At 44.1% G+C, this 11531-nt stretch overlaps 1 protein-coding gene across 1 annotated transcript in view; it reads right to left on the bottom strand.

Annotated features, from left to right (window-relative positions):
* Nucleotides 1-11069, bottom strand: part of SEC16B (SEC16 homolog B (S. cerevisiae)) — a 46027-nt gene extending 34958 nt beyond the window's left edge. The window contains exons 1-6 of the mRNA XM_011962384.1: nt 11036-11069; nt 9259-9330; nt 5539-5890; nt 3793-3905; nt 2901-3021; nt 2025-2133 (exon numbers count right to left, since the gene is read on the bottom strand). Coding sequence (XP_011817774.1) covers nt 2025-2133; nt 2901-3021; nt 3793-3905; nt 5539-5834 — 639 coding nt within the window. The 5' untranslated portion in view covers nt 5835-5890; nt 9259-9330; nt 11036-11069. The remainder of the gene's footprint in view (nt 1-2024; nt 2134-2900; nt 3022-3792; nt 3906-5538; nt 5891-9258; nt 9331-11035) is intronic.
* Between the last annotated feature and the right edge of the window lie 462 nt (nt 11070-11531).

The raw sequence follows: 11531 nt of genomic DNA on the forward strand, positions 1-11531 counted from the left end.
GTTCAAGCAATTCTCCTGCCTCAGCCTCCCAAGTAGCTGTGACTACAGGCACACCACCACGCCAGCTGATTTTTGTATTTTTAGTAGAGACGGGGTTTCCCCATGTTGGCCAGGATGGTCTCGATCTCTTGACAGCATGATCTGCCTGCCTCAGCCTCCCAAAGTGCTGGGATTACAGGCATGAGCCACCATGCCCGGCCTCATTCATTGACTGTTTAATGAGCACCTATTATGCTCTAGGTACCATGCTTTCCCCTTGGATGCAGGCGTAAAGAAATTCATGGGGCCAGGTATGATGGTTCATACCTATAATCCCAGCACTTTGGTAGGCCAAAGCAGGAGGATCACTTGAGCCCAGGAATTTGAGACCCCAAATTGCAACATAGCAAGACCCCATGTCTACAAAAAAAAAAAAAAAAAAAAAAAAAACATAAAATAATTTAGCTGGGCATGGTGATGCACACCTATAGCCCCAGCTACTTGGGAGGCTGAGGTGGAAGGATCACTTGAGCCCAGGAATTCAAGGCTGCAGTGAGCTATGATCATGCTGTTACACTCCAGCCTGGGTGACAGAGCAAACTCTGTCTCTAAAGAAATAAAGAAAGAAATTCATTGAGTTTACATCTTGTGTGCATACAAGTAAAATAATGAATTCAAAAGCTCTTTGGGCCAGGCCAGGGGCTCACACCTGTAATCCCAGCACTGTGGGAGGCCGACCCAGGAGGATCAGATCGCCTGAGGTTAGGATTTCCAGACCAACCTGGTCAACGTGGTGAAACCCCATCTCCACTAAAAACTACAAAAATTAACTGGGCATGGCGGCACACACTTGTAGTCCCAGCTACTAGGGAGGTGCGCCAGGAGGATCACTTGAATCAGGGAGGCGGAGGTTGCAGTGAGCCGAGATTGTGCCACTGCACTCCAGCCTGTGCAACAGAGTGAGACTGTCTCAAGAAAAAAATAAAATAAAATAAAAAGTAAAGCTCTTTGTACGCTGTAAAGTGCTGTACATGTGTATGTGGCTGCTGTCATTGTATTGTTACTATTAGTCATAATCATATGTGCCCTACCCTATTAAGCACTAAGTATACAAAAGAAATTGACCTCAAAAATCATACAAACCTAATAAAGGAAACAAGATTAATACAAGACTTTCAAAATTAAGACCCAATCTCTGGCTGAGCGTGGTGGCTCAGACCTGTAATTCCAGCACTTTGGGAGGTCAAGGTAGGCAGATCACGAGGTCAGGAGTTCAAAACCAGCCTGGCCAACATGGTGAAACCCCGTCTCTACTAAAAATACAAAAATTAGCTGGGCATGGTGGGGGGTGCCTGTAATCCTAGCTACTCGGGAGGCTGAGGCAGGAGAATCGCCTGAACCCAGGAGATGAAGGTAGCAGTGAGCCGAGATTGTGCCACTGCACTCCAGCCTGGGCGACAGAGTGAGATTCTGTCTCAAAAGAAACGAGCCATCTCTGTAGTATATTTGCAAATTTTCCACAAATCTAAAATTATTCTAAAATAAAAAGTTTATTTTAAAAAAGATCTCCATTTTGTGGCCCAGCTGGTGCATACAATAAGATTTTTAGAGGAACAGGATGAATGAAGAGTTAGAAAAGGTTTCAAGCCCTGCTTCTCAAACCTGAATTCAAAGATTCTAGCAACTTCCCTCTTCCTGGGTTAAACCAAATTGCTAGTCCCCTGGGGTCCCTAACACCTAACACCTGGATGAGAGCGTCCTCTCTTTCCCAGTATGTTGGAGTGAGCTGGGTGACCTTTCTCAATCCCCTCAATTTGCTGAAAATGCAAAGGAGTTCAGTTTAGGCCCTCAGTTGCCTAAGACTGAGGCAGTAAGGAGGGAAGAAAGGAAGACATGGGTGGAGGTTCTGCCAAGAGGGAAGGAATGGGTCCTCCAGACGGCGGGCCGCTGGACATCCATCCCCAAGGGCCCTGTTCTGCCACTGCTGACAGTGTCAGCTGAGACACATGGACACAGTCTCCAGCCCCCACGTCACTTTAGGTTACCTTATTTTTCTGGGCCCCAGCAAGCAGGCTTCCTGGAAACAGCTCCCCGGGCCACTCCTGTCCAGAGTTGGAAGCAGGGCTGTCTTTATAAGGGTTCCTACTGTTAGATCTGCAGCAAAATGACAGGAGCAGTGAGCGGGGTCCTGGGCAAGCCAGCAAGGCTGAAGCACTCTCCGCCAGAAGCTGACCTGCTCCAAAGCATGGTCAGGTGCCATGTCAGCCTGGGTGCATTAGGAGAAAGCATTTTCCTCCCACTTGCCACCTCAATCTACTAATCCCAGAAAAACAGGAGTGCTTGAGTTCCACAGCTCAGTGGCTGGAAGCGGCCTCAGGTCCTGATGAGAAGGGTTGGTCTCTACAGCCTGACATTCTGGAATGACTTACATCAGAGTGTTTAGGTTGGTGAATTCCAGAGCTGCGAGCACCAGGACAGATGCTTAGGCAAAACTCTCTTCCCTGTCTTGTCTTATCACCAGGAGATGGCCCATTCTCAGGGCTCAGGCGTAGGCTGAGGAGAAGCACCCCAGCCCCAGGTAGGTTCTCATGATCTAATCATGAGAGCTTTTTCTAGGCCATATCTGTTCTGAGGCCAACACAGAATTAAAGTCCTCTTTTAGGACAGACCTCAGGGAACCTCACAGGACTCAGACTTGCCCAGCTTTGGGAACAGACTCTCAGTGATAAGAATCTCTCTTCCCAGGGACCATATTAACAGCGGACCAGGCCCATCCTGGAATACTCCCATATCCCTGTGGCTAAACCAAAAGTACACAGGCTTCTGGAGGTAAGAGACCAGCATCAGACGCCAGAAAATTTGCCCAACATAGTCTGAGTTTGACAACATCATGTCAAACTGGCCTCTCCTTTCGCACTTACTGGAAGTGGGTCTCACTATTTGTTCCAAATGGACTGTGCTGGTTTTCATAATGATGTTCATCAAGGTACTTTTGCTCTTGGTAATCTTCGTGCCAGATATAAGGACTCCTTTGCCTTGGCACTGCACCCTCAGAGAAAACAAAATCAAGACAGGTCACTTCCTGTTTCTGAAAGTTCTTAGAAAGATATTAGTGAGCTGTGAGGAGTTCCTAGAGCACAGTAGATCTAAAAACATATTTTCCAAATTGAAAAATAGAGAGGTGAGAGCTGATGATGAAAGTCCATAGGACGCCTCTCAGTCCCCTCTGAACTAATTAGCATGGATCTATACAACCGCACAACGATGGGGATTGGTGTGTACATGTGTGTGTGGGGGTGGGGGTGGGTGTATGTGTGTGTGTGTGTGTGTGTGTGTGTTCAATGTTGAAACAGATTTATCTTTGCTAGCAGTTCAGACGCTGCCATTAAGACACACCCTATACCTATTAGTATAGGGGAGAACACTCCTTTGGGTGCATATCTGCTGTCCTCAGGGTGAAGTGACAGATTCCTACTATAGCCCAGCAGATGTCCTTAAGAACTGACTTCACAGTTACTTGGTCGAAGACTATAATCTTGGCTATAAGGCAAAGTAGAAGAAAAAAATGTGGATGAAGTGCAAACTACCCATAGTACTAGTAACAGTACCATCATCTATGCAAACAAAGGAAAACAACTCCTTTATATCTCTTCTCAGGACATCGAGGAGGAGTGTTTCTGCTGTGGTCTCGTCTGGCCAAGAAAAGATGCCCAAGGTGAGGGTCTGAACATGGCTCCGCTGGTCTCTCCCCTGCCTCTCAGACCAGCTGCCCCATCCCCAAATCCCAGAGGCTTCTTGGAGACTTTTCCATACCTCTTTCTTCCTGCAGCCACTGCGGGTGTCCGTGATAGTAATAACTTCCATAAACATATTCCTCCCTCACTGTGGGAGACTGATAGCCCTGATATGAATTCTCATAACCTGGCCTAAAATAGCACAAAGAAGACTGGTCAGTTGAGGACAAGGGTAGTAAAGACAGAAACCAACGGAAGACTTGACAAACTAAACAGCTTCAGAGGACAGAGTTGTGACCCAGCCTAGAATCTGCTTGAAAGCCATGGTTAATTCTAGATCCTATAAACAGAATCAGAGCAGGAGTCAGGCCTTTGTTGTATAACAAGAGTAGAATTTTTATAGTAAAATTTTTTTACTTAAAACTCTATTCTAAAAACCTCTTTTTTATTTAAAACTCTTTTACTTTATAGTAAAACTCTCACTCCCCAAATACATACATACTATCTTAGAAAACTCTGTCCTGACATTATCTGAGAAAATCACTTCCTGAGATGACTGTGTTGTCTCCAATATACCACTGTAATTTCCATGCTTATTCCAGATGGAATTGAGATTAAAAAGTCAAACTGGACTATCTTAAGTCTGATTACTTTTATTGCCTCTGTCCTGAACATGCCTCTCTTTGAGAATTCAACAATCCAAAAAGATTGGAGAGAGGACCATCATAATACTAATGTTTTTATCAATTAGTAATTTTTTTTTTGAGACAGAGTCTCACTCTGTCACCCAGGCTGGAGTGCAGTGGCATGATCTCGGCTCACTGCAATCTCCATCTCCCAGGTTCAAGTGATTCTCACATCTCAGCTACCTAAGTAGCTTGGATTACAGGTGTGCACCACCACGCCCAGCTAATTTTGTTTTGTTTTGTTTTGTATTTTTAGTAGAGACAGGGTTTCACCATGTTGGACAGGCTGGTCTCGAACTCCCAACCTCAGAGGATCCACCCGCCTTGGCCTCCCAAAGTGCTGGGATTACAGGTGTAATTCTTTAGTATTTCTTAGGGACAAATTTCATTATAATAATAGTCGTAATTTCAACCCTGAATCTGTAAGCAGGTAAATATTACCCCTAAAGTAGAACATAGATGGCCTCCAACATTCCATGAAATATTAAGTCCAGTGCTACAGGCCAGGGAAACAGGAATTCCAGATTCTCCAACTGAATAGAATGACCTCACTGCAACCTCTTCGTTCTGGACTTGCAGCCTCCAAGTTTCTATCTGCTTTCCCTAAGGTCAATTTTTTTAAAGTTCCCATTCATTCAATACGGATTATTGGTATGCCTGTTACATTCCGGGTACTGTGGTAGGCTCTAGGACTCTTCTTGGTGCTGGTAGTGTCAAGCTAATCCCAAGGCAGACTGGTCTAATGACAATGAGGAACTCCTTATAGGGATCTCCAAGAAAAATTTTCCATAGTCTACATATACTGCCTTTTGCAATCCCAGAGCAAGAGGGTTCCATCTGCTCTTTTGAATTTCACCACTTTTTCTTCCCTCTACACTGCCCCCCCCACCCCCCAATACTCAATTGCATTTGTGATGGCTTTAAGAAGTTCCACTAGGGGATAAAGAGGAGAGAAATACTATCTTCAGTCATCAGAAACAAACTTGGGAGAGGACAGGATTTAGCTAATGCCATGTAGTAAGGTAGAGAAGGAAAAAGAAAAAGGGGGAGAAAAAGAAAAGGAAAAGGAAGAAGGAAAAGAACAATCTATTCATAAGCATTTGGGAGAGTTGCATTCATTCCAAGCCCTAAAGCCATACCTTGAATACAACTGACTGGGATAACCACTTTCGTAATAGTCAATTCTAGACAGAGGCTGATGCCAGTCCCCAGGCCTGGAGGCATAATGGGACTGTTGATGGTCCGCCCTGGGCTCCTCCTGTGGCTGGGGGCTCCCACGGTTGTCTTGCCATTGGTGAAACCTCTCTCCATTGTGCCGAGAGTGAGGGACAGGCCGATGATATCCGTCTCTCCAAAACCCTCCGTCTGGATCCTTTGAGGGTGCTGTGACCTTCCCTCGTGTCTGGGGCAGCCTCTGGGGAGCCCAAAGTTCCATCACTGACTCTGAATTTGTCTTGGGTTTTGAGTAAGTTGTGTAGTTATTTTATCTTCCTGCAGACAAAAGAAAAAGGAAAAAAAATCATCATTTGAAATCTATATCCAAACATAGTGGTTGATTAGGTTTTGTGAAAAGAGCAGCTATGGTCCTCGAAATCTATCTAAAACAAACCATATGGTCACGGATACAGAGAAATCTGAAAAAAAAAACTCAGATACATGAAGCAAATAACAGACTAGACAATTATATTGATATTGCTTAAAAAATTAAAAAGTACATTTGGAACAACGACAGATGGGGGAGGCATGGGAGACAGATAACAGTAACAGGTACAGCTAAAAATGCTATCAAGGAATCCCAGTTGATGTTTCTTCACATATTCTGCCAGCAAGTGTTTATTTAACACTTACAGTGGAGGCCCTGTGGTATCATAGAGTGGGTCTTGCAGAGAGCTAGATCAGAGTTCAAATCCTAACTCTGCCACTTAACTAGCTAGTTCATTTTTTCAAGCCTCAATTTCCTTACCCATGAAATGGAGAGTGTAATGACTGCCTCACAAGGTTATTGACAGAGTTAAAGATAACCTATGTAAAGTGCCTGACATGTTACCCAACATGTTAAAGTGCTTAATAAATAGTAGTGTTATCAAGGATAAAGATGAGGGTAGTATGAGTGGCTGAAGATGTTTACTAAACAAAAAGAAGTTTAGACTGACCTTTTCAAGAAGCACCTTTTCTGAATCCTTACATTAACCCCCTTAAAGAACTAGAACCTATATAATATGGTCATCCCTGCTCCTCCTCCAGAGGAGCCAACAAGAGGCAAATTTAGGATTGTTTTCATAAAAAATTAGAAGGCTATGTCTCCGGATTCTTCCTGGCTGGAGATTTTAAATCCTGGAAGTCTCCTTAGCATCAAACTAATTTCCACCCCCCCCAACCCCACCCCGCCCCGTATTCCTGAAAAGGGAAATTGCTCCAAGGACTGATTACCTTCCAGGTTCCTCTGCTCATAGCATGGGGTGGTGGGGGGCAGGGGTTGCACCCGCCAAAGGAAAGCACACCTCAGATCTTACTCTCGCTCAGGATTCTCTTGTGTCAGGAGCATCCCCAGACTAGGTCGGCCTCAACTTTTTTCTTCCTTAGAAACTGTTTTAGGTTGCAAGATTCTGATCAAATCAGTTAACTTGTTTCCATTACTGAAGATCCCAGCCTCACAGAAAAATTCATATCAGAACAAAAGGTCAAAAGGGTGGGTGTTGAAATCGAGACGTCACTCTGCTCAAACACCAGGGAACCAGGGCTGACAGCTACGAGCCAAGAGCTGTGAGACAGCAGAACACACAAGAAGAGCAAGGTGCAGAGGGGGCCTCCCACCTCAAGGTCACTCACAACTCAGGGGAACCTGTGGCTTCCTTCCCATGTCAGCTCACTCCCTTGAAAAAGCCAGGGGCAATGACAGCTTTGCCAGCAAATCCCAGGAAAGGCCAAATGTCCCAGACACAAGGAAGGGCACATGAGCCTTTTCTGAAGGCTGGTGGAACTCAAAACCATTTGGACCAAGTAAGCGGAATGAGAAGAAACCTGCTTTCTCCTTGTCCCCAGATAGTCTCACTAGGCAGCCCTTCCCCGAATGCAAAGGTGCAACACCCAATCTTTCCACTGAAATCACATCATTTTGCTGCCAAGAGACATCAACTCCAGCAAATCAGTCCTCAGATTAAGGACACCAAATAAATAGCACCTTCGATTCTCGAAATGAAGGAATTACATCTATGATGACAGATCACACTCACACATTCACATAAATGACCTTTCCTCGCCCCAGTAAAGGCCATCTCGCCTTTCCTAATCTGACAGCACAGCACGTCCAGCTCAAAGAAGGGAAAGAAGGGAGCAAGTGTTCCCACACACCTGCTCCGATGGCTTCCCACCTTCCTTCAGCGCTGCTCCAGGGACCTGGCCCAAGAGTCCCCCCTCTCCTCTTGGAGACTGTCAAAGTCCAGGTGCCACATCTACCACGACTCACCGGGCCCTCAGATCTACAGCATGTCAGTTACCTTTGCAACTGCCCAGCCTCCATGGAGCTGATTCATTAGGGCAAAGTACAGCCCAGATACCGCAGTCCGGGACCCGCCTGACTTGACAAATTTGCTCTGAACCCTGTCAGAGACTGGCACTTCTGTTTGCCTGAGCATGGACTGAGCCAGGTTCACTCACATGAGAAATCATCCAAATTCCCACAACAATCACGGAAGAGAGACATCAGGAAGAGGAAGTCCAGAAGCCCCGAGGCAGCCTGGTCTGGCACGAAAAGCACCACCTTTGGGGTGTTAACTCGGGGCCCTAACACTAGCTGGTTCTGTTACTTAACTTCTCTGAGTTTCAGTTTCTTTTTCTTTAAAATGGGAATGGCAATGCTTAGCTTATGAGGGTCATTACGAGGATGAAATGTTGGTAAAGCATCACATGATATATAGGTAAGTATGCCCTGCAGATCAATATTATCTTTTCCTTTCCAAAGAGATGAGTTAATTCCACCGGTCAAGGCGCATGGGGAAGGGGACATGTTCGCTGGTGGGAGTAAATACCTGGTTTGCCCAGTGCGGGTTTTTCTCGTGTATGTTTCTCTCCATTGGGCTCTGGTTATGTAATACATTCTGTTATCTAGCTGGAAGGCAGATTTATATCCCCAATATTGAACTGAAGGCACTAAAAAGTTTTCCATTATAACAAGAAAGTAGTTTCTCACACTTGGAATACACATTTCTTCTGCAATATCAAGGTAAACATGGAGAAGCACATGACTACTTCTGAATTAATATTTTAAAATTCTGAATTTTAAAAAATCCCAAATGGTTTATTCTTTCTCTCAACAAATGCTTACTGTGTTCCTATTAAGGGCCAGGATTTGACACACATAAATATAAAAGACACAAATTTGTCTCTCATATCTGTCATCACTAGTCCAGGGAAAACCACCCTCTTGGGTCTCATGGTCGTACAGGGTCATGTATCTAAGCTACAGGATTTTCTCTCAGCCCCTCAGCTGACTCTAGAACCCAGCAACTGAGTGTAGAATTCTCTGACTGCAGCTAATGGTTTCTTATTATTTTTTTTTTTTCCAAGACAGAGTCTTCCTCTGTCACCCAGGCTGGAGTGCAGTGGCGCAATCTCGGCTCACTGCAACCTCCACCTCCCAGGTTTAAGCAATTCTTCTGCCTCAGCCTCCCAAGTAGCTGGGATTATAGGCACGTGCCACCACACCTGGCTAATTTTTGTATTTTTAGTAAAGACAGGGTTTCATCATGTTGGCCAGGCTGGTCTCAAACTCCTGACCTTGTGATCCACCCGCCTCAGCCTCCCAAAGTGCTGGGATTACAGGCATGAGCCTCCGTGCCCAGCCGTTAATGGTTTCTTACCTCACTCTTGGTCTGTGAAGTTTGGCTCTCTAATGGCTGCACTGTTGTTTTTAATCCTTCTGGGAAGAGGAACTAGAGAAGGACACACACATTGACAGCAGGAATCAGACGTGGGTGATGATTACACTGACTTGATATCAAATTGTATGTTCTGATATATCCCAATAACATTCATAAAAGTTCTTGATGTCACTCTTTTGGCATATAATGTGACATTAGTCTTGCCCTATAACACCAGCTGCATTATCGGAATGTTAACTTTGAAAAGGACCTTAGAGGTTATTTTAGCAACTTTGCTTTTTTGATGACAAAACCAAGATCCAAAGAAGTGAAATGACTTACCCAAGATCACAAAGCTAACTAGAAGTCCAGTGAAAATTACACTGGTGTGCTCTAGCTGCCTTGCACAAGGTTAATAAGAGCTGATTATTAAATATTCAGGAATTATGTGAGCCAGTTGTTAAACCATGGAAAACTTGAAATCCACCATGGCGGGAGTATTTACACCACAGAAACTGGCAAATGCTACAAAGCGAGGTTGTTGGTGGGTTGTTGGTTTTTTTCAGAGAACCTGTTTAGCAGCATACTGATTTTAACCCCAAACTCTTACTTCCTGATTCAGTGTTCTTGCAATTATAGAATTGTCATTCTGTTACTAGCCTTCATTGCACAACTCTGGCTTAAACATCTAGTCAAATTATTCCAAATGCTTCTTTTGTGACATCCCAAAGTATCTCTAATTATCTCTAGAGTTATTATGAAACTCTTCAAACACTCACCAACCAAAATTAATTCTAATTAGCTTTAATTATTCTATATAGACATATGGCATACAACAGTTATATGGGTCACAAAATTAAGTAGATTGTGGTGGGATCTCACCACTCCAAAGGGTTTGGGATTTATCATTTCCTACCTTCCCAGCCCTACATAACTAGAATTACTAAGTCTTTCAGCCCGGCAGCTCAATTCTTCCTGATTTCTAAACCAAATTGACCCAGCCTGACAATACACTAGGAGCTCAATCCCCACCAGGAGGTGGACCAGAATGAGTCTTGCCACCCCAAGTCCTGGCTGCAGTGTTCTTGGATAATCCAGTAGCCTCCCTTATGCCCAAATGGCTACAGTCTTCATATTATCCTGCCCCAAGTGCTCTGTCCTCATACCTGATTCCTGCTCTGCATCCCAACTATGTACCAGGATTGGAATCCTAGAAGTTTACTAATTTATGTGAATTTCCTTTCCCAGTCTCTGTCCTCCTTTCCAAATGCCAGACAGCACTGTCTAGGGTCTAGCTTCAAACAAGTGTAACTGCCTGCTGTGAACTGAATGTTTGTTTCTTCCCAAAATTCGTATGTTGAAATCCAACTCCCAGTGTATTAGGAGGCAGGCCTCTGAAAGGTCATGAGAGTGGAGCCCTTGTCAATGGAATTAGTTCCCTTATAAAAAAGACACAAGAGGGTTTGCTTCTCCTCTCTCTCTCTGCTCTCTGGTATGTAAGAATACAAACAAAAGATGGCCGTCTGCAAACCAGGAAGTGGCCCTCATCAGACACCAGATCTGCTGGAATCTTGATCTTGGACTTCCCAGCCTCCAGAAGGGTGAGAAATAAATTTCTGTTGTTTAAGCCACCTAGTTTATGGTTTTCTGTTACAGTATCCCGAACTGACTAAGACACTACCCTAGTTTGACACCTGTCTAGCAAAAGTATTATCACTGTTAATGATGCTGCTAATGTCTAGCCACTGGATTAGTGCTGATGGATGTGAACACCCACCTAGATCTAGGTCAGGTTTGCCATGAATCCTCGAGCACTGTGATTTAATGACTGGTTACTCTTGCAAAGGGCAGCTCATCATTGAAGACATCCCCCAGGCTTCATCCTATTCCTTTACTGAAAGTAAAAATTTAGAAAACAAGCTGAGAAGATCTACATCAATGTGTTATCAGTAGTTATCCACTGGGTAATGGAATGATGGATGATTTTATTTTCTTCCTCTTGCTTATCCATATTTTCTAACTTTTCTACAATAAGTGTATATTATTTTAAAAGGCAAAATTAACTAATATTATTTTTAATCAATAGTGTTAGTTCAACCACCAAATGTGTTATTGTCACATCAGTAACTAATTAGGCATTCAAGCTGCTAAAATGGGACAGTGCTCAAAGCTTCCAAGATTGATTAACTGTGCTCAGTCTGCTCTTCTTGATAGAGATTGAGTCATTTATTCACTGAACAAGTGTTTATTGAACACCTACTACATGCCCATCA

The sequence above is a fragment of the Colobus angolensis genome, unplaced genomic scaffold (genome assembly GCF_000951035.1).
Source record: "Colobus angolensis palliatus isolate OR3802 unplaced genomic scaffold, Cang.pa_1.0 Scaffold59, whole genome shotgun sequence".
Lineage (NCBI taxonomy): Eukaryota > Metazoa > Chordata > Mammalia > Primates > Cercopithecidae > Colobus > Colobus angolensis.